Source organism: Gobio gobio (genome assembly GCF_949357685.1).
Source record: "Gobio gobio genome assembly, chromosome: 19".
In the NCBI taxonomy this organism is placed as follows: domain Eukaryota; kingdom Metazoa; phylum Chordata; class Actinopteri; order Cypriniformes; family Gobionidae; genus Gobio; species Gobio gobio.
In genome coordinates, this window is record NC_137112.1 from 6,104,065 (window position 1) to 6,128,159 (window position 24,095).

Here is a 24,095-nt window from a genome sequence, read left to right on the forward strand (position 1 = left end):
ACGAATAATTTTCGTCAACAACCTTTTTTCACCGAAGAAAACGAAACGATAACTAAATAAAAACTAGTGTTGGATGACAAAAACTATGACGAAAATCAACTGTCATTTTCGTCAACAAATAAAAACAAGACGAAAATGTTAGGGGGGGGGGCGATTAGGGAAGAGATCCAGTCAGAACTGATATCCTGTGCAACAGATGCGCACATTTGATTTGAGCTGATCTAACCGTTGGAAAACACGGCGCTGTTGCGCTTCTACAGGCTCACGCATCCCTAATGCAGCGCTCCAGAGCGGCTCACAATCAATGAATAGCGCACATTTATACCAGGCACTTGTTTATGAACTAATGCTGATGAATAATGACAATGTTTACTTTACGATGTTTATATAGTAATATGTTTAAGACGGTTGTAACAATGCATATTTTATCTCCCCATCTGAACTTGAATGAGCAACTGCAACAGAAGTGTAGACATTTCAAAATTAACACTGGGTGCGTCTAAATCAGCTCCTGGTTCAGTCGTCAGGGCACTGATCAGGGATCAGCCCATTGACTTAGGACCTGATCAGTGCCCTGACGACTGAACTAGGGAGCTGATTGAGACGCATGCAATGACAATGTAAACAAGCCGCTGCTTCTTCGGCTTTTGCCTTGATACTGTGGGTTACCATCAACACTGCCTCCTAGCGGCCTGCATGTGTAATTGCACATTGACGCGGACAACAACGCAGAAGTATAAATGAAAACTAACGCGTAACTTGCGGCGTAGAGGATATACGGCGTAGGTCTGACGCAGAAGTATAAATCAGCCATTATATTTGAATGTGTTCAGTACTTGCTCTGCAGTAAATCGCTGAGCCATTTCAAGTTTTGCAGATAATACTTATTATTGTTTTCAGTCACTATGAAATCACTTCATCATTGTGTATCAGACATTGCCACCTTGTGGAATAAAGCTGAATTGCTTAAAAAAAGCTTATTTAGTCATTATAGATTCATTTATTATTGTGCAGAAGAAAAAAAAACGTATAATCTTACACACCTCGGGTCGTTAGCGACCCTATACAATTTTGACAAAAAACTAGTGGAAAAACAGACATTCAAATAATTGTATTATTTTGTTCGTTATATTGTTTAAAATGATTGCTTATAGACATGCATGTGTGTGTTTTTATATATACATAATAATTATACACAGTACACACACACATATATTATGTAAACACAAACAAAAAAATCATCACGATTAATTTTTCCAGCACTAGTTTAAGCGTGTCCCACAAATCCATCCAAAACTATTGTTATTGTTGTAAAACATAATAATAGTATGAAAAACTCTACTAAAATGTAACTTTTTCATTTTAAAATGTTTAATCTATCGCGCATAATTATAATATAATAATAATTAGAATAGGTAAGAAAACAAACTATTTGCTGTAACTTTTTCTTTTAGTTACAAATTTGACCTAAAATGTATAATAATAGTTACGTTTTTTGTTTAAGTTTTGAATCCATTCTGGCTAATAATAATAATGGTTAAATTTTACTATTAAAAAGGTTTAAATCCATTCCATCTATTTCCCCCTTAATCAAAGCAGAATAAAATGATTAGTTTCACACCTGGATCAGGTCATGACCTCATTAAGCTTCCTCCTTGTGTTGAGGGAGACAGATGATGAGGGGCATTTAGACCTTGACCCCGTCGTCTCTGTGGCATCTCTGTGTGTCCAGCCATTCCCAGCTGCTGTGACGTCTAATGCCAATCCCTTCAGATTAGAGACTCACTGATTAGACCACAATGCACTGGTCATCTATTACCTATGGCGACATCATTTTCTTTCTATCCCATCAGTCCCATTGTGTCACCATTCGCTACACTGAGTTCAAAAGATCTATCATGTGATGTAACTGTGATTTAATCATGTGATATAAAGGGTACTTTTTGAGGTCATGTATTGATTATATGTTGCAATGTTTGCCCTGATATCTGAGAGTAATGAAAGTCTCCAGACAGCATTTACTGATTTTTCATTAAAAAAGGTACTGAAGATTTGAAGTGCAATTCAATTATATCAGATGATGCATTATTTGTGGTATGAACATGTTCCCAGAAGGTTTTCTTTAGACTGCCGCCACCTCCCCCTGTTCAAACCCCATTTATAACTCATTTTAGTCCACATGGTTACTACTGCATCATAACCGCAAAAGCAGCAACTAGTTTAGCATGTGACTATGTCCATTTTGAAGCCCAGGTCACTCTAATGACCATGTGTGGGCATTAACTACCACCAGCCAGAGAGGAGGAACTACAGGGGGCTCATTCACTGCCTGCTATTGTAGATCAAGAGAAATCAAGTCTTATTTATTAACAACCTACAAGCGCACTCTTATTTGGACTGAGACATTGAAGCAGAGAGCCTGGTAGACTTACGATCGCTGTCATTTGTTGTTTTAATCTTGTTTAGAGTTGTGCCCCCCCTCTCCTCTAAGTGGTCTCTTCCGCTCTGCCTCCATAGAAAACCAAATAGACGCTAAAGAGTGCGATATGTCAGATACTCTGAGCCCCAGCAAGGACAAAAGCAGTGACGACACATCAGGTAAAACATGCATATTTATGTAATGTATGATTGCTGTTTTGCTTTCTACAGCGTTTTATATACACACATCTTTACCAATTTGAATTTATACAAGCTCTACAGCTTTTTATTTATATATTTTATTTATGCATCCCACTTTTTTCATGTTTTTTTAAGGTGATATTTCATTTTTATACTTTATATATTAATTTAAGTTATATATACATATCTTTTCAAACTATTTTTATTGTTGTTTTTTGTTTATTTCTCCTTTCTTTCTGTCATTCTTTCTTTCTTTAATGTTTTTATTCATGCTCTCTCTTTTTTCCCCACTCTCTTTCGCTCAGACGGACAGATGGATGAACAAGAACTGAACGAGCCCCAGAACAGGGTTTCTCTTTTGAAAGGTAATCCCTCCATTCTTTTGTGTTGAACTTCCCAGTTTGAAATGCCATTGCTGATGTGGGTGTGTTTGTGTGATTTGGCTGAACTGGACCGTTAGTCACCCTCTTTATCTGCACCCATTAGAGGTCAGTGGACTGGCATGCGGCACAACTGTGCAGATTAACAGGGTGTGTTATTCCCCAATGCGACTATATATGGTCTACATCTGCTGGATGTGACCGCGGTGGGACCCGCAAGGTGTTAGCGGTGGGCTTGAGTCAGCGTGGAGCTGAACAGGTGTCTCTGCGTCATCCTGGTTTATGCTCCCTCAGATCATTCCCCTCGTCCCACTTTATCTTCCAGTGGAGGACAGGGTGGAATGCAAACCAATTACAGCCCAATTAGACACTGAGTGCTTTCACAATGTCACGTACAGCTGCTGTTCAGACGTCTGTCAGGACTGTTAGGATCAGGGTTGGTTTGAACTGATAAAATGCATCTCTTTTTAGTTTTCACAGACTTCTAAATGTGTTTAGCGTTACATTTTCAAACTTTCAAAGTCATTTAAAAGGATACGCCACCCAAAAAATCTGTCATTTACTTCATGTTGTTCCAACATGGTATGACTTTCTTTCTAGTATGGAACATTAACAGAAGATATATTGGTCACACTTTAGATCGGGGTGTCCAAACTCGGTCCTGGAGGGACATTGTCCTGCAGAGTTTACCCAACACACCAGCCTAGAAGCTGCCTAATAAGAGCTTGATTAGCCGGTTCCGGTGTGTTTAATTGGGGTTGGAGCTAAACTTTGCAGTACAGTGACCCTCCAGGATCAGGATTGGGCACCCCTGCTTTATATTATGGTCCAATTCTCACTATTAACTACAACTTTTGCCCAAATTAAACTCTTAATTACTGCTAATTAATAGTTGGTAAGGTAGTTAGGTATTGGAGGGATGTAGAAAATGCAGAATAAGGCATTAATATGTGCTTTATAAGTACAAATAAACTGCCAATATCCTAGTAATATGCATGCTAATAAGCAACTAGTTAATAGTGAGAATTGAACCCTAAACTAAAGTTTTACCAATATTTTTTATACAATGGAGGTAAAAAGATTCCAATGTTGTTTAGTTCCCAACATGATCTTCTTTTGTGTTGTGCCGAACAAAGAAAGTCATACAGGTTTGTAACCACATGAGGGTGAATAAATAATGACAGTTTTCATTTTGGGGTGGAGTATCCCTTTAAATTACTCTGAAAGTTTTAAACTGACCCTTTTCACATTTCCGGGTTTCTCAGAGCGGAAGTCGTCATAGTTGGGTTAAATATTATAGCTGTGAATGAGAGAATACATTAAATATTTTTTTTGTGTGCCCATTTGCTCACATAGCAAAAGAAAAACGCCACAGTAGTGATTTCACAACTTTCAAAAAGAGGGAAAAAATAGAGTGAGATTGATAATGGCAGTGAAAAGAGTGAAATACCGTAAAACTTCAAATAGTAGCCGAGTCCCAAATAGACGCCTGTCTCTTTTAAACGCCTGGTGTGACGACAGGTTTGGGTAAATAAAGGCCGGTCTCAAATAGACGCCGGGTCTGTTTTTTAGTATCGGGCTGTATTTGATCTTCTCAAACCCGTCAGATCGTCTGTTCTATGTTTTGATAAAATTTCACGTGACAGACGGAACCGTTCATGAACGACTCGAGGTTAACGAACTTTCAGTCTTCAGTTTTTCTTAATTCTCTCAATACCACCATGGAGAAAAGTATAATTTGACATTTAAGCTGACAGTTGTCAAATTTCAAGCGTGGGTAAAGCTGGATACGGAGCGGCTGAAAAATTCCTTTAATGCTTGCACGCAGACGTGCGCGTGTGTTTGTGTGTGCGAGGGAGAAGGAGGAGATATATTTCATTAACTTCGGGATGTTATCCTTAGGTATGTGGCCTGACAGTAGCTTCTGATGGAAGCGAGGACCACATTATCCATTGTTTCAAAGAGGGAGAGCCGTGCGCATCTGGGCGGAGCTGTTAGTGCGAGCAAGGCAGGCAGAGTTAGCGGAGGCTGGAGAGGGAGAAGTGGAGGAGGAATTCGCCCATGAACTTGAATCAAGAATCGCGGGGATGATGATAGTGATGAATAGAGTAATTTTCTATCACATGATTGCAGTTGTTTTACAGGGTAGTCTTCATTCTTTCTTGTTGATGTGTTTCGGGCAACAAGTTCATACGCTCAATGGATTTTAGCGGTAATTTATATTGTTCTATTTCTGCCCATTTCTGTCACATCGTTTCGTTTTTTGTGCTGCCAATAATCTAAGACATTTCTTACATTAAATGATTTGTTAAACACATTCGAATTAATTATAAATAAAAGGTAATATAATGTGGTAACCTCCTACCGTCATGCTTGAACATCTCAACACTAAATTAAAGGCCTGTCTCTTATAGACGCCTGTTTCAAATACAAGCCGGTGCAGTTCGGCGATTTGGGTAAATAGAAGCCCAGGCTTTTATTTGAAGTTTTACGGTATGTTCATTTTTACCATCACTCCCATAGACGCTATTACTAAACACCCTCACAGCAGCGGTAACTTTTTTATTGTAATTTGATGCAAAAGTAATAAAATGCAAAGTATTAGTGTTATAAATGTACATATATAAAAATAAAATAATGAAAATACAAAAAACGTTGCAGGATTTACGATATTAATGACCGTTAAAACGCATCATCACAGTCTGTAAAATGGGGTCTATTGGATTTTAGCAGTACTTATTGAGACTGTTGCTCATACTTAAAACTAAAAACTTGACACGTCAAAATACTCAACATCCTAGCAACTGCATAGCAATAATCTGGAATCCACCCACATTTGCCCTAGCACAACGGCAGTGACTTCCAAAGGCAAGCAGAAAATGTAGTTTCTTGCGTGATGTTTGTCACTTGCAGGTTTAATTGAGAATATCTAAAAACAAATGATGAGGAAATGGACACGACAGATACATATAGCTGGCCCTAGTCGTTGTCTTTGTAGTGTTCAGGCTGGCGAGGGGATTTGCCCCTTTCTCATGCAGTTCGTCTCGCATGTCATCAGCTCAATTGTGGCTCGCCCACACAGGTTGAAAATGTGGAGATCATTCATCTACTCTCACCCTGCTGAGTCACACCAGACGGCAGTACATGCAGACATCTGACTCCCACACATCCGTTTCCATCAAGGTTTATCTGTACATGTGCTATATAGGCACACTGCATAACGTTCATAATGCATACATTCATAAATCGTGCTATGGTGTCATTATCATAAGCATATTAACATTTGACTGCCCGTCCGTTGAGTATTCAACAACTTAACCTTCTCTATTGAACAACAAAGTGAACTAATCTGAGGTTATTTATGTATAGAACAGGGTTTCCGCAGGTCTTAAAAAGTCGTAATTTGACCTTCCACAATTTAAGGCCTTAAAAATGTCTTAAATTCAACATGCCATTAAATTAGGGCCCTGTGATTTCTGTGATGCAGAAAACGTGGACTCAATTGTAGAATCCATTCATAAAAATTGAGTTTACTGTATAATTCAGAATGTGGATGAATAAATTAAAAGTAGGTCAGAGCACTTAAAGGGACAGTTCACCCAAAAAGGACAATTCTGTCATCATTTACTCGCCCTAATGTCGTTCCAAACCCAAAGACTTTAGTTCTTCATATAAAGCCATCGAGTCTCTTCAGAAAATGTGGAATTAACCACTCGATTCTTATAGATTATTTTTCTTTTTGAAGCATTAAAGTGGAAGTTGCTTAGACTGTCAATGGAGGGACAGAAATCTCTCAGATTTTATTAAAAATATCTTCATTTGTGTCCCGAAGATCAACGGAAGTCAGCAAAATGTAATTTAACCACTAAAGCAGAGTCCAGAACAATTAAAACAGAATAAACTATAAAACTGATTTCATAGGGCCCTAAATTTAATTGCAAAATTGAATTGCATGCACAGCAAAAAATAATGATTTTTGACATATTCAATGCATCCTTAAATCAAGATACATTTACTTGACATGAAAAATGAAGAAATTAACTCGTTTTCTAATAAATTGAACTGAAGTGAGTTTATGCTTAAAACAAGAACAAGTATCTGCCTTTGGGTATGAAAATGACTTGCATTTGAATTAAGTTGATTTTGATGAACCCATTGGGAGATATTTGCTCTTGTTTTAGTCATAAAATCACTTTCACAAGATTTCTTGACTCAAACTTTAAGCAGTTTTTTGTAAAAATGAATTAAAAAGTTATGGAAATCTGTTGGAAATTGTGTTTTTAAACGTTGAAGTGTCACTAGTACAAGTCATTGTGTGCTTAGACATTTACCTTTAGAGAACATATTGATGGGTTATGTTCCTTTAAATGTATTCCTTAAAAAGGTCTTAAATTTACCTTCATAACACCTGCAGAAACCCTACTGTAGTACAAACAGCTTGGAAAATTATATTTAATGGGCGTTTTTGGTGCAAAAAACACCCTGAATAACACTAAATGGACTTTAAAGTTGAAAACATTTGACCAAAGTAGAATATGACACTTGTAAAGATGTTTAAAAGTTGTTAAGCTCCTGCTTGAGCACGTAAAATGCCCAGTTCTGTTTGTAGACTTTAGTCTCTGTGTAGCTTTAGCTTGGCCACGTGACTCTAGAGTCGTATGACCTGGCTTGGTTTACCCAAGTAAGAGAGATGACACAGCACATCATTTTAGGAACTGTTGGTTTGGTCCATTCAGAATAACACCAACTCAAATTTTCCCCCATGTTTTTCTTAAACTGTTTACCAATTAGGCAAGATCTCATTGAGCAAAAATGTTGTTCAGACTTGCATCACGCTTGGTTTAATTCAGTCTAAATGGGCTCTCGTGATCTCAGTGAGCTCATGTCCTTTAACGGGACGTTAGATAAGGAGCACTGGCTCTTGTTTAATGGATCTGGGAGGAAGTGCCAGTTTCAGCACCTCATTGTTTGTGGGCACTCTTGATGAAGCGTAGTGTGTGTGCCAGGCAGACTCAGAGGCGGCCAGGACCAGAGTGACGTGTGCTGCCACCTCTGAGGATCATTGGAGACGCTTTTTGCCTTTCTCTTCCTGTATTCTTTGTTCTTGATTAAAGGTGGGCTATTCTACACTTCTTTTCAGCATGCATGATATTAAGGATAAATCTGGATAGATTCTATTATTCCTAAACACCGCTAGGACTAATGATGTAACTGTTGTAGGAAAGTGCGCTAGCGTCATCAGTGGACCTCAGACATCGGACCTGTGCATTAGGTCACTATGCATTTATGTAAATGTGGCCTGTCATGCTAATATGCACAAATGATTTTGCATACATTTTATTAATTTTGTAATGTAACCAAGGGAAGTTTTTACCTCCCTATTAAATCAGTACTTCTCAACATTTCTGACCAAAACAATATTCAATATATATTAAGATATTAAAAAAATGTACAAAACTGCATGTTTTCAAACTTTTAAAATATTAAAACAATGAAATTAAAAGTAATAATATATTTAAATTACTTATAGGATACGGTTTTTAAACTTTTTTAAACTCAAAACTAGCAATTTCTACTCAATAAAATATTTCAAAGCATTTACAAAAATATTATTCATTATAGAAATGTACATTCATTTTACAGATTTTATTAATTTCCCTGAATTTTCTAAAAAGGTCTAAAAATCTCACTTAAAAAATTAACTTTTTTCAAACTTTATCTATATAAACTAGGAGTGAGATATTAAAATAATGAAATTAAAAGTTAAAATTTAATTATATTAAAATAATTTCATGACATTTTAAGAACTGAATATTCATAGTTCAATAATGAGTTTAAATGATTTATAGGATCTGTTTTTTTTTACTTTTTAAACTAACAAATATACATTTCTCAGCAATTTATACTCAATAAAATATATCAAAGCATTTAAAAAAAATGGTTATATTCATTATAGAAATGTACATGAATTTTATAGATTTTATAAATTTCCCAGAAATTTTGAAAAATGTCTAAAAATCTAACTTTTCCAATTCCCAAGACAGCAAGAACACTGGTTCTTAAATAAAAAAGAGGGAATGGTTTAAGAAATATGTCGGTATTCATCTTTGCTTTTAGCTGTGTTTGCTTATGCTTGTTTTGTAATATATTATATTATATATACATTACATATACATACATATTATAATTTTAAGCCATTTTATGGCCCACAAGTGAATCACGACCCCTGATTGAGAACTACTACACAGAGATACTCATATTAATTGAGTTTATTATCAGTCAGAATTCTGCTGTATTTGATATGGATCATAAGACATTTGCTTTTGCTTTCTGATTTGATTTATCCAACAAGCTTTTGTTCTGTATATCAAAATGTGCCTCTTGGTGGCGCTGTTGAACAGCTATAAAATTCTCTCCAAGATTGCATCTACACTGGGGCGTCTGGCACGGGTTATTCATTTGCCTTAATGAAGACTTATCTGAACTTATGTAACCTTATATGGCTGTGATACTCAATCTCAGCCATAAAATTCTTTTGAGACGCTCTTGATGAAATCACCGAAGGAGGAGCAGAATGAGATTACACACCACTTCATGCCCCCTCTCATTAAATGAATGGCAAAACTTCAGAAACGACAAGTTCGTTACATCATTTTGCCTGAAAGCTACTCCCTCGCTCGCAGTAAACACCCTTCGTCTGACATCATGACGGATTACCGGCCCTTAAATTAGCACATGACTTCACCGACATCTGTAGTGCGTTCAGAGAGGGGGACATTCATCAGTTTATGGTCAGAGGAGGTTTCCCAAAAGCCTGTTGTTACAAGACCACATGAGAGACCAACTGGATGCTCCTCAGAGAGACTGCAGGGGCGCGAATGTACGTTTGCTCGGGGTGAAGTCATACGGGAGAACGTGTCTAATGTGTCTTTTGCTTGGCCTGGTGCGGGTCATCTCAGTGGCCCGTTTGGAGATCCTCCATTAGAGGCTTTAAGTTGTCTATAGGCCGATGCGTTTTAGGAGTTCTGTTGGCCTGTTTGTCATTCACTGACGGACCGAGCACACAGAAATGCTTTGTGCTTCACATAATGAATTGATTCTGAACAAGCATCTTGATTCTGCTTTGCAGTAATCAAGTTTTAGTGCTTGATGTTTCTTCCCATGGGGTCGAACAGAATCATTTGTGGCTCCTAATGTTTGGACAGCGTTTTGATCCGTCGTGATGGATTGGTCTCACGCTCACGGAAAGCCGATGGGAGAAGCGTTTTTAGCACACAAATGTTATTTGATATGTTTGCAGTTTGAGGCGGTGAAAAGATGAGTTTTCTAGGAACTGTAATTTATTTTTTCAGTTGCTTTTCCTTTCAAAGGTCCCCTAGCTCTCATAGACCCAGTGTAGCAGCAACACTTTTTTAGAATACACAATGTTTCACAGCTGTGAAAAACGCATGTTGCAATGTTAAGGCCCTTTCACACAGCTTTTTCGCTTCGCTTTTTCATAACGCGACCTATTTTATAAAATATATTATACATTAATTATATTATATTACACATAGGCCAACTGTGCTAATGTATCTGTATCTGATGTACAACAAACAGAAATCTGCCCCATAGACAATAACTGCTGAAAGTGAACCGTTTCCTTCAAGTGTTTTAAAATCGCAAAGAAATGCACTTTTTCATTAGAAGAAAATATCCCACCTTTACTAGTTGAACATATTTACAGTACAAACCTTATCAGTGAACTATGAGGGCAAAAAAAGGGAAAGCAACAACAAAAAAATCAAGGTAAAATGTTCAATTAATCAAGATTTTGATTTTAGGTCAAATTCAGCCCTAGTTCCTAAATACATGTTTAGTTGTGAAACAATTCATACATCAGTATCAATACAGTACAAGCTGCATGATTTGAGGTATCATTCAGGACTTATCAGGATTCCCGCGGGGTCTTAAAAAGTCTAACATTTCTAAATCAAAATTTTAGGTCTTAAAAAGTCTTAGATTCGCTGAAATATTGAGTTCTAGGTCTTAAATCATTTTAAACAGGTCCATGTAACGCTACCTCTATTGCTCATTGAAATGCTCCCGCAGCGCTTCAGTGTGTGTTTTATCCGGGGCGTTGGAGTTCTTTCTTTCGCTACTCCAACTATAGTTCGCTGTATTACAACTACAAATGAGACCAACATGCATCTTATATTGCAGCCAATCAGCTTCTGTGTTATTGGCGCGAGTCTCTTTCGGATTGTACCACAGACGCATCAAACGGATTTTATAGTGCTGACAGTTCTCCAGTTCTTCCAGCTCTGCAATCAGGAAAGCGAAGACGAATCTTTCTCACCTGCCATCTCGCATAATGATCAAATAAAAGTGTGATATACCTGATAGCACTAAAAAAGAGTTAATAAACCACAAACTCAGTTCGTTACTGACCGATGTCATTCTGACTGTGGATTCTGTCCTATTTCTAGGCTTATTGGCCCTGGACGATTAAATACACACATTACACACATGCGATTAAATTCACACAAATACACACCCTTTACTTGATTACTTTGAGAACTTTTTACTTATTAAGCAATTGCTTATTGATGTGGTTTACTTGTATGATTTTGGTCATATTACCAACTTTAAGCGATCATGTTATTAAAGCTCGATAGCAGCACACCACTGGACCTTTTATTTTCATGTGACTATTGGGCATCTAACATATTAATATGGTAAATGTGGCATCCTAATTATAAAAAAAAAAAAAACATGCACATTTCTGGAAATGACCACCACAAAATCAGTTAACCCCCCAAAAATTTTATGTATGTATATAATATTTTTTGTGACATTTTTTTATTCAATCCTGGTGGGAATGAGCTATGAGGAAGGTCGAGTTTACTAATAAATTAATTATTTTGCTTTGAAAGTAATTTTGTGATTCTTAATTTCCTTTGTACGTTTTTTTATTGCGTGACATAGGTCTTAAATTTAATTCATAATGGTCTTAAAAAGGTCTTAAATTTGACTTTGTGAAACCTGCAGAAACACTGGTTATACAGTCAAACCAAAATATATTCAGACACCTTACACATTTTCTCACATTATCACAGTTTATTCGCTATAGTTAAGAAAATGGTAATAAAATATGACAAGCACTCAGTTAAACTGTGTCAGAACAAATTCATCTTAATAATGTCAGATAACTTAGAGTCCTGCACACACTAGTAAAGAAAGATATCTGGTTTCTGAATCATTTTGGACTGTAAATGCAACACTTGGGGTTTAAGGTTTCACTCATTAGGTCAGTTTATCTCTCTTGTTGTCTTTTACCTCATATCAGCCGTGTTATTTCTTCACACTCCCTCACTGTTCCATCTGCTCTGTGTGTGTTTGTAGAAATGGACAGGAACCTGGAAGCTGGAGACACGGAGCAGGTCATTCCACACATCCACAGGGAGCTGCAGGAGGCCCAGGAGCTCGCCAACACCGGCAAACAGAAATGCCTTGAGCTTCAAGGTACGTCAGGGTGTAATAGTGATTCAGCATCAATAACCCAGTGTCATGATTGCACTGAACGTCTTTTTCTCATCAGCCCTGCTGGAGGAGGAGAGGAAAACCAACCGACAGCAGACTGAAGAATCTGCTAAACAGATCCGCTTCCTACAGAGTGAGTCCTTCAAACGCTTACACACATTTCTGTGGTGTTATCTCTTTATAAAGTGGAGAGTTCAGACTGTAAAAACTAATCATCTTAGAGGGTTGACCTCTAGTTTTTAGCAATGCACCGAAATTAAATTACTGAAACAAATAAAAATAAAAAACCAATCAATTAGTTAAATTAATTTAATAATCAACCCTCGAATAAAAACTGAGCTGTATATAAACATTTAGATTGCACACAAGGCATTACGTTTTTATATTAACATTTTAATTATAATTGTTGTTTACTATATAAACATGGCAGCTTCTTTTGATGACATTTTTATTTAAACATGCATTAAATAATTAAGACAGCAGGTTAAGTAAAAAGATAAAGGACGTTTTTGCATATATTTGAGCAAAATGCTCCTCCTTTAGAATGAATTTTTTCTAGCTAATAATAAGCCATGGTCATTGAATGGCTTTGTAAATGTAGGGTTAATGTAATGTTACGTGACTTGATTTATTGACATCTTTCCACGGTTGAAACACTGATTACTAGGGCTGGGTAAAAAATATTGATTTCTGGATTATAATTGAGAAATCCCAAGAATCGAGGAGTCATCCTGTTTTCAGTTGATGAATGAACGGAGCATTGTAGTGCTCCTCCCATCCAATAAATCGCAATAATCTTTGTGCTTTGTTACTACTCATATGAAACAAAGTCTCAGATTTAAAATGATCCATTTTATTACAGAATTCAAAAACATAAATACCGTTTCGGCGCTCTGACGCAGCTCAGCTCAAGAGAACCAGCACCGCAAAGTGCACATGAACTGATCTTCTCTTCCGCTTTATACCAGTAACAGCACGAAATAAACACGAATGAGCATCTGAAAGTGTGTTAAAAGCTACAGGACAACTTCCCGAAATCTGTATCATGTCACATGGAATCGCTCAATCAGTGTTTCAACCATAGTGTGAATAAAACAGCTTGTAAACAATGTCATGTGACATCACATTTACCTCAGAAAAACCATATCCAGTGTCCATAAACTCGTTAGTCAGCTTGAAAAATTTACTTTAGAGAGGAGCATTTTGCTAAATATAGACACCATATTCATTATAACAATATTTTTATGTAATCAATTGATATAATCTATATATTTAATATATGTTTGAATAAATCTGGCATGTTTTTTATGACAGCCACCGCCATTTAAATGTTTATATGTCAAAAAACAGATTGGAGTAGAAATTTGATTATGTAATTGTAAAGTTAATATTATAACCTTAACACATAACTAATTTAAGTGTTTGTATGCAAATCAGTTCATTTTTACCTTTAATAGTAGGCTAATGTAGCCTATAGGCTACAACTGACTCCCATAGTTTACAGCATTAGTTAAGAGATTTGTTTTCCTTGAGAAAATTTGCCATGTATTGATGATATAAATCCAAAATAACCGATATTGAATCGAATCGGAATCTAATTGCAAGCTTGTGAATCGAAATCGAATCGGATTGTGAAATTTGTGTCAATACCCAGCCCTACTGATTACATGAGACATGATACATTTCAGTTGTACTGTATCTTTTTTTTAACACACCTTCTGGTGTTCATGTTTATTTCGTGCTATAACTAGTAGTAAAGAGGAAAAGATGATCGGTTCTCGTGCCGCTTGTACTGAGGCGCTACCGTGACCCGTCATGCCAAAACAACATTTATTGAACTTTGTTATAAAATTGACAGAATTTGAAAACTCAGACTTTGTTGCATATCTAAAGTAAGAAAGCACAATGCTTATTGTGAGTTATTGTTTGGGAGACGTGCTCTGCATTCAACAGTTCAACAGATCTCAGTTCATCAAAATGATTTCGGCCGTCCAAAACGGTTTCGTATGGAACCAAAAATACTTTTTCCATTGCTGAAATTCCGCCACATCACTACTTTAGACCTAACACCACCCGTCAATCATGGTAAAATCACTGTAACTCATCTCTCTCTCCAGCTCAACTGGCGAAGCTCCAGACGGACATGGAGGCTTTACGTGAGCAGAGGGAAAACACTATCTCCACCACCCGAGATGAGCTCTACAGCGCCCAGGAGGAGATCCTGGTGCTCCGGCACGCCATGGAGGCCGCCACTGCGGAGCGGGAACGGGAGATCGCCGCCCTGCAGGGAGACCTAAGCATCGTCACCGCAGAACTGGATAAATGGAGACAGACGGCAGCAAAGTATGAAGTGGAGATCAGCAACCTGCAGGCCAGCTTCCAGCTTCAGAGCCAGCACCAGGAAAGAGCTAGCCAACTCCAAGGTACTGACACACCACCACCGTTCACTTTTGGTCAGCAGTCAGGCCAGCTTAGCATTTCGTCATTACAGCTCCTGCGGTGAACCTGCTGTGTCCCTGATGTGCTGTTTGGCTTTCTGTCTCTCTGGATGCCATAAATCAAGCTGACTTCAGAGGAACAATAGCTGAGATCATCACTGATCTGGTGTTCTTTGATCTCTCTCTTGTTTAGCGCCTTTGATTCCTGTTTGGAAACAACTGCTTCCTCTGTTTATGTACATTCATGGTCTTGACAAGAAACTTGAAAATTTGAGTAAAAGATTCCTATTTTAATGCTCTTAAAGGTAGGGTAGGTAAGATTTGGTTAAAAAACTTTTTTTTCCAAATTTGTTTAAACTTTCCTTATATATCAATACATAATTAAAATGTAAGTACTCTGAAAAAGAAAGTATACAAATTGAGTGTCTGTAGACCTCTGTTTTAAAGACAGCTCATTATTTCCATTCACTCCACCTTCTCCCTTCTGGGCTCTTTCCAAAGCCACGCCCCCAAAACACATGAACGCGCTACGCCCACCGCGATCAGCTCAGCTGACGCATTATTCACCTGAGGCGAGCGGAGAAGAAGTGCATGTAGTGACATCATGTCAGAATCACATGTAATAAAAAAAATCTAACTTTATCATTATGAATATAAACAAATAAGATGTATTTTAGTACTCACTATCAAGCTAGAATAACGATACTGGTAAAGTTTAAAATACAAACACAACACAGTGTCTACGACACACACAGATACAAGATGTAAACATTGGTAGAGTATATAAAAACAAACCAAGGGCCGAAATAAACGTGCAGGTAAAGTTCCCGGTGAAGATGGTAAAAGAGTTTAGACAGAGGGTAGTAGCTAAAGCTAACTTAGTTCTAAAAAAAGTTCCTGGATGCGGTGTACTAGGTTTTACACATGCATTTTGTTATCTAAAGTTACATTTTGCGAAATTCAACACGACAGCCAGGGACGTCACTAGGATTGGAAGACAGGGGGGGCTTAGCCCCCAGGGTATTTGTAACTTGCGTTTGCAAAATCTTTGCACTCACATCTAGAGCTACACTTATGAGTTACTAAGCAATGACTTAAATGCTATCTGTCTGCTCATGTAAATGTATGATAAAGTAATAGCATACTATTCCTCTCTATATAAGATAAGTAGTCCACAGAATGCTATTTAATTACACCGAACCGCATGGATTCAACCCATTTTTGAGCTAAAATACAAATATACAGCTAAACCTAAATTGAGCCAAACCTAGGCTACATACCACAGCTGTACAATTTTCACACCCTATATTAAATTTACCCTATACAATAGCCTAATGACATAACATTATTAATATTTTAATCACAGCTTCTATAGTGTTTTGACATCGACAACCCAAGTGCATTTTACCTCAAACTTTCTAAAGTAGCAATCGCTTCTTGGGTCGACATTAACACACTAACAAAATTATATTCTGAATTAAAAATATTTTTATACCACCTTTTTTATTGTGTGATTGTGTAAAGGTGTTCACGAGATACCAACCTTAAGCGAACTTGCTTTCAACGTCGAACACTCGTTCTCATAAAGACGGCGGTGTGTGCGTGTGCGTGTGCATGTGAATGTGTGTGTGGCGCGCGTGTGCGCATGTGTATGTGTGTGTGGCGCGCATGTGTATGTGTGTGTGGCGCGCGTGTAGGCTATGTGAGAGAGACAGCATGAGTGAGAGACGCAGGGAAAGGAAATGCATCTCAAAGTTATTTGCTCTATGAAAGACATTGATAAAGACGAAAACTAAGGATATTTAATCTATAATTTTATTTTAGTTTTGCCAAACACACATTACAGATTTGGTTAGTTATCGTTTTTTTGTAATGCCTTGTTTTTATTTTTATTTCAGTTAACGACAACCCACCTAGTTTTCGTTAATTTTCGTTAACGGTTATAACCTTGGTAACGACGAGACGAGATGAATCCTCCAGGCAGTTCATTGCAGTAGCGCGTCCGGTCTGCAACGCTCTGAAAGCTGCCACAGTTCACACCAATGCAACGAGACACGGTGCATCATCTTCATAGCACAACGACTCTTTGTTAGGCTACTTCTGTCCAACTTCCGACTTTTCGGCTATTTTTTTGTAGCTGGATATATATAATTTGTTGCGTGTAAATATGAATGAGGATACGGTTATTGATAAATCAAATTGTTATTGTTGTTCTTATTATCATTTAGGGGGGCTTAGGAACATTTTGGGGTAGCTTCAGCCCCCCTAAAATAGGCCTAACGACGTCCCTGACGACAGCGATCAACTTGAGCTAAGCATATTGAGTATTTATCATCTCTACTAATGGTTCGCTAAGTTTATAACATTGTAACTTTATGCTAAGTAATGTTATGCTAGCTATATTAGGCAGCTACGTGTGCTAGTGAGACATGCTTCATGAAAACATAAACCAAAAAAATGTATAATCAAAATGAAAGATTACCTGTCTGGCAGAAATACAGCCTCGTGAACTCTTCAAATCAAACGGGTGCGCCAGGGTTGCCAGGTTTTCAAAAACAAAATCCGCCCAATTGCTACTCAAAACTAGCCCAAAACAAGTCCAATCGTGTTTCTCCGGTAAAAATCGCATTTCGGGGGTAAAATATGTGTCTTTTTGGTAGAGCTGCCTGCTAAAATTTGCAAATCCCGGGGCAAAATATCACATAATTGGGGTCGCTTCAACCCACGGACATGAAAAACAGCCGCGGCAACAGTGTTGAAGTAGCCCGACTTGGCAACACTGGGGCGCATGTGGGCAGATCCTGGAGCAAAAGCGGCGGTAGCCATGGTCGCGAGAGAGAGTGACAGTCGCCCAAGCCAATCACTTGTTTCGGCCCGAACGAAAATAATGAGCGGTGTTTATTGCAGATTAAAATGTCTAGAGTCACTCGATTTTTATACTCTCTTTTTTAGAGTACTTAAATTTTAATTATGTATTGACATATAAAGAAAGTTTAAACAAATTTGGACAAAAGTGTTTTAGATCATTCTTACCTACCCTACCTTTTAGCAATCAAGAAAATCTTAGAAAAATCATCAAAATCCTCACATTAGAATGATTTCTGAAGGATCATGTGACACTGAAGAATGGAGTAATGATGATAAATTCAGCTTTGATCACAGGAATATGTAATATTTCAGAAATCTGACGACCACAAACATGCCACAGGCAACGTGTAATATGTATGTTTTATGGTTATCAAATCGATGTAATTTTAAATGTTTATTTGCTGTGCTGCCTACTTTTATTTTGTTCTAGTCATTAAGTTCCAGAACATTCATTTCATTACACAAGAATTCTTCACATATTGAGAACGCACACATGCGGTTTTAATTTGGCCGCCTCACTGGGGTCTTTCTCTCCAGGCCCTCTTTAATGTGTCGCCCAGAGTCACGGAAACCGTTTTATTATCGTCCATCCTGCTGGGTTTATTTATTATTTATTAGATACTTGTTCTGTTTTTCACAGAAAAAAATGTATATGAAAGAGTTTTGACAATGCCTCTGAGATCTTTTAAATCCATGTTAGGCTAAAATCTCATCCAGTAAAATAACACATGACAGGTTAAAATTTATAGTAGTGATATACTAAAATAAAAATTACATTTTGAAACCAAAAAGTCACACTGGGCTGAAAGCCAGAATATGCCAGTATTCAATTAGCCTGTGTTTGGATTATATTGTAATTTATAGCGGCTGGAATTTTGGTTCTCTCTAATTAGTAAGAGATTTTATTTAAAAAAAATCATATAATATATATACAGTGAAAAAAAAAGTCAGATTTTTGCCTTTATTCTAACTTACATTACATACAGTAATCTAAGTTGGAGGAAAACATTTATTTCATAATGTGATTTCTTTCAATTACTTTCCTTCAATGTAAGGTTAGATTTTTGTGAATTGTTTTGAATGAAAGATCAAAGGATAAACAATACAGATTTATTTATTTACCAGGGATGTCAATAGTTCTGACCACAACTGTATTCAATTATATGATTTATATTTAGATTTTATTGTGTGAAATGTATATATGTATATTACGGCTGGGCCGATAAACAATATCATATCGAAACGCGATAAAATTTATGTCGATAACGATGATAAGCTCTGGACATTTTTACTCGATATGGATTACTGTAACACCCAATCACACAGCAAAAATAAACACGACAACAGCCAGTCAGCGTGCAGCTTTTAACTTGCACATCAAAAGTACACGCTATACTGGCAAAGAAAACTCGATATGCGAGAAGGAAAAAATGAGTGGAAGCGGCAATGAACGTTAAATCGAAAGTGAAACTAACCTTGAGTCATCATCCAAAGACTAATTTGTCGATAAAAGATAGCACGAATTGTTACTCCTTTGAACCGTCACACAAACCATTGATCCGCTCGGGTCAAAGTCCAAACGCATCGGCCTCGGTCATGCGAGCACTAAACATCGCTGTGAGATCCAGTGAGAAGCACACGCGTGCATTCAACGAAAAACACACGTCTCTGTGATTTAAACTAGGAGAACAAACTATTTAAACTGATTTAAACAAACAGGAGAAATGATACAGTCAGAAGGCTTTTCAATCTACAAATCTCCATAATTTACCATGGATTTACCACTGCCATGGATAACACTAACTGCACCATGGTACTGTGGCAGAAATGTGGGATATTCTATTCATATAGAATTGAATTATATTATTAATATATAGCTATAGAATTTGTGCATTTATACTGCACTGCAAACTGTGCCGAAGATATATGCCAAAGTCAGGCAACACAAACCTGTTTCATGACTAGAAACAATACCACCTATTAGAATATGCAGAAACTAAGACATTCATTTGTTCTATTAAAAAATATAAAAATAAAAAATACTGGAAAAGTGTAAGAAATTCAAAAACGTGAAGCGTTTGTCATATTCTGACAATAAAAAGTAGCTTAAAAACACATTTAGCAGTCTGGTTTCTACAACTTTTACTTAGGAGCAAAAATCTGCCTTAAATATTTGACATTTATCAATATCGACTGATATGAAAAGATTTTATCAAGATTCTTTTTTGGCCATATTGCCCAGCCCTAATGTGTGTGTATATATATTATTAGGGATGAGTCGCAATTATCGAATATTCAGTTAGTTGATTTAATTATAGAATATCGAATAGGTTGTGTGCAGTGTTAATTTCGTTGATGAATAATTTTCGTCATAATTTTCGTCAACAACCTTTTTTCACTGACGAAAACGAGACGATAACTAAATAAAAACTAGTGCTGGATGACAAAAAAATAAATAAACAAACTTATTTGAAGCTTTAGCTTAACATGATATACTAACTAAAACAGAAATACAAAGTTATAAAAACTATATAGATGTTTTTAAAAACAAACAAAAAAGTGAATTGAGATCTCTTTTGTGTATTTTTAATGTCAAAAACAAAATGTCAGTTCAAGTGACAGTCGGTTATGTAATACTTAAATGCTTAATGTATTACAATTTAACTAAATTCATTAGATTTTAGGAGACTAAATCTACTGTAGATTTAGTCGACTAAAATCTTATGATATTTAGTCGACTAAAACTAAAAACAATTCAGGTGACTAAAATATGACTAATAACTAAATGGCATTTTAGTCAAAAGACTATGACTAAAACTAAATCAAAATATGCTGTCAAAATTAACACTGGTTGTGTGATTATCGTCTAGAAAAAATCCCCCATGTTTTGGGTGCTGATGTGGGTGGTGACCGCGATCATGTAACCAGAGGGTGGCTCTGCCAATAACACTCCTAAAAGCTGTCAATCAACTCTCAGGGTGTTTTATACTGGGCATGTTTGCTGCTGTCCGAGCGTGATTCCTCCCTGCGCCTCCGCAGCGTTGGTCTGGTTTCACACTCAACTTGAACCCTGGTGCTTTTGCGTTCATTTTACGTCATCACAAACGTGTACAGACATGATGGAACACAGATTTATTTGGCTAGAGTTATATAGCCTATTCCCTAATGAATTGAACAGTTTGTTATTATACAGACTGAGACCTCTCTCTCTCTCTCTCTCTCTCTCTCTCTCTCTCTCTCTCTCTCTCTCTCTCTCTCTCTCTCTCTCTCTCTCTCTCTCTCTCTCTCTCTCCTCCAGCGATCATCAAATATCCTTTTTGCTTGAAATGCGCATCCCTAATTTGGGGTGTTCAATTTTCCCTCTGTTTCTGTCAGGTGAATTGGAGAAGCTTCAGGCCGAGTGCTCTGGTCTGCAGAATGAATGTGACAGTCTTCGGGCTGAGAAGACAACGCTAATGCAGAAGCTCCACAGACTAGAGGATGAGCTCGACAGGTGGGTCACATGCACACAAACAGCCCATTCACAACAGGGCCACTTTGACTGTGTCATTTAGACATTTCTCACAACAAAAGTGAGTCACCAGGATTTAAAATGTTTTGGTACATTGTCCAAACCTGCTCTCTTAAATGGAGAATGATTGAATCACTCGCCACATTACACAACAACTGCATCTTCACAGGTTACCGTTGTAATGAAGTCCTATACTTAACCCTCTGGGGCTCTTCGGTCATTTCTGACCCAAATTTTTTAAAATAAACAATGTTAAAAATCGTAGCTTCATCGGAATGGTCCGAAACTTGGTGACTTTATTGGTACTTGGTATATGAACACCCAAAAAAAATGGGGACATGATTTGAAAAGTCTAAGTGGTCGTAAAAAAAATAGTCACACTCAGGACCTTCGGGTCAAAAATGACCCCCATAGGAAATTAATGTCATTTTTGACCCGAAGGTCCTGAGTGTGACTATTTTTTTTTTTACGACCACTTAGACTTTTCAAATCCTGTCCCCAATTTTTTGGGGTGTTCATATACCAAGTACCAATAAAGTCACAAAGTTTCGGACCATTCCGATGAAGCTACGATTTTTTATTTTTTTTAAATAAAACGCAAGATCCACTATAGTGGTAAAAATGTGCTATTGCGTGATAAAAATGCTCAATGTGTCCACCGGATGGCACCGATCTCATTTAAAAAATTGCTTTCATGAGGCCTAGGCTTGACTCTAAAATGAAATACAGCTTTAATAAAAAAAAAATATATATATATATATATAAATTTTTTATTATATTCAATGGGAAAAAATGGGTCATAATTATTGCATAAATATTAATTATAAATCATAAAATTATCTCAAAACACCAAAAAAGAAAAGAAAAAATAATATTGAACATAAATATATTTCATTGATTTTACTCAAATCTTTTTTATCTTAATCCCGCCCTTCTTTTTGACCCGAAGGTCCTGAGTGTGACCCATAAATGAAGAACCCCAGAGGGTTAAGCGTCCCTATTCAGTGTGCTTACGTTATCATTTACTAAGTCACTCGCTATGAGCTCATCTGTCCTAAAGCTTCACATCCACTCTACAACATTCCCTTCCATGACATGCATTTATTCCATTAATTGGTATAACTCTACAGAATGTAAACAGAAGAGTATTTGTTTTCATTTCTTTGTATGGCAGCTCCAGAGAGCGGAGTGCGACGCTGAGCAGCAGCCTAAACGCTCTGGAGAAATCCCAGGGGGACCTGGCCAATCAACTGGGTTCGATACAAGACCAGCACCAACAGGACGCTAGCAAACTGAAGGTGCAACTGGCCAAAGCAGAGAGTCGCACCAGAGACCTGCAGAAGGAGGTACGATCAACTTCAGAAAGAGTTTTGCACAGTAATGACCGTAAACGTTGTTTATTTTGTACGTTTGCATGTCTCTCTTTCTCTCTAGTACGACGACACTCAGAATCTGCTGTCAGACCTCCGGCAGCGATATGAGCAGACGGAGCAGGAGAAATACTCCATCAACGATGAGCTGGAGCAGTGCAAGGTCAACCTCAAACTCCTGCAAGAGAAGGGCAGCAGTGTGAGTCTCGCAACCAGCACGTTTCATTTGCAATGCTACAAAATAAGCCTTGAACACACTGCATTTCAGCATATACTATACTTCATTTAATTAGCTGTCGTCTACAATACATTACGCCATTTAATGCGGTTGTCAGCAACCAGTGATAGATCTTACTTCGCTGTTTTGCACGGCTCTGGAAAACACAGCAGAACACACATACAGCACGATTTTGTGAGTTGTTGGCAGATATTCCTTGCTAACACCAACATTTTCAGGTGCAACAAGTTAGAGAGAGCATTTGTGGGCATCATATGTGACCCGTGCTGGCAAAATGAGTCGGAAATTGTCACATTCTCTATTAAAAACCCTCAAAATGATGTTTGATTTGTTCGAATCAGACCAAAAAGGACTGAGCTACATCTGTTTGGAGTCGATAGAGTCAATTTTGAGAAAATCCAGTTCATGTTTTCTGAAAGCTCCAAAACAAAATCATCTTAAATACCTTAAAATTCCTGGTAATATCACCAAATTTGACACACACCAAGTCAAAACCCATATCTATAGGAAAAAAATATATATTCAACTTTTTTCCCGTGATACCACAATTGTTTGATTAACATTAATGAAACAGACAGTCTATATATTAAGATCTACTGTACCGCACGGATCTAATATAATGTTACACATCAGGTGTTTTTCTCCAACAGTTAACCAAACGCTCACTTTAGACATAACAGATGATGTTTGCGTGAATACTCTCCAAGACAGATATTTTGAAATACTGTAATTCTGTGTGTATCGTGATCGCGCACGCATCGGATCTGTCAGTCAGCGCGAGTTAGAAAATCACATTTCATTGGTTCAGACTCATGCCATCGAGAATTCGCTTTGAATATTCACAAAGTTGGAATGCTGCGTTTTACAACAATACCAAACTTGTGCTGAAGGGAAGCGCCAGTCGGCGAGAAGCGGGCAGTGGAAAAACTGCATTTTTAATGGACAAATGAAAGATACTCCTCTCAGTAAACTTATAAATTAGGATACTTTTAGTTGTTTAATTGCTATTTGGAGCATTCGGATCACTAGATAAGGGCTTAAAGGGATAGTTCACCCAAAAATGAAAATTAGCCCATGATTTACTCACCCTCAAGTCATCCTAGGTGTGTATGACATTCTTCTTTCAGACGAACACAATCAGAGTTATAT

General features: G+C 37.3%; 2 protein-coding genes across 23 annotated transcripts in view; both read left to right on the plus strand.

Annotated features, from left to right (window-relative positions):
* The window catches only part of traf3ip2b (TRAF3 interacting protein 2b), a 1,379,907-nt gene extending 1,362,509 nt beyond the window's left edge, over positions 1–17,398 (plus strand). The window contains exons 12-13 of the mRNA XM_079844563.1: positions 15,265–15,930; positions 17,258–17,398. The gene's annotated coding sequence lies outside the window, so the exon portion shown is untranslated. The remainder of the gene's footprint in view (positions 1–15,264; positions 15,931–17,257) is intronic.
* slmapa (sarcolemma associated protein a) overlaps positions 1–24,095 on the plus strand; it is a 107,923-nt gene that overhangs the window by 76,657 nt on the left and 7,171 nt on the right. For 11 of the 22 annotated variants that reach the window (XM_079844540.1, XM_079844529.1, XM_079844547.1 and 8 more), the window contains 8 exons: positions 2,467–2,598; positions 2,925–2,984; positions 12,384–12,503; positions 12,580–12,654; positions 14,639–14,944; positions 21,203–21,320; positions 22,513–22,684; positions 22,773–22,907. In XM_079844540.1, coding sequence (XP_079700666.1) covers positions 2,467–2,598; positions 2,925–2,984; positions 12,384–12,503; positions 12,580–12,654; positions 14,639–14,944; positions 21,203–21,320; positions 22,513–22,684; positions 22,773–22,907 — 1,118 coding nt within the window. The remainder of the gene's footprint in view (positions 1–2,466; positions 2,599–2,924; positions 2,985–12,383; positions 12,504–12,579; positions 12,655–14,638; positions 14,945–21,202; positions 21,321–22,512; positions 22,685–22,772; positions 22,908–24,095) is intronic. The other 11 variants (XM_079844545.1, XM_079844544.1, XM_079844550.1 and 8 more) reach the window with 1 other exon arrangement.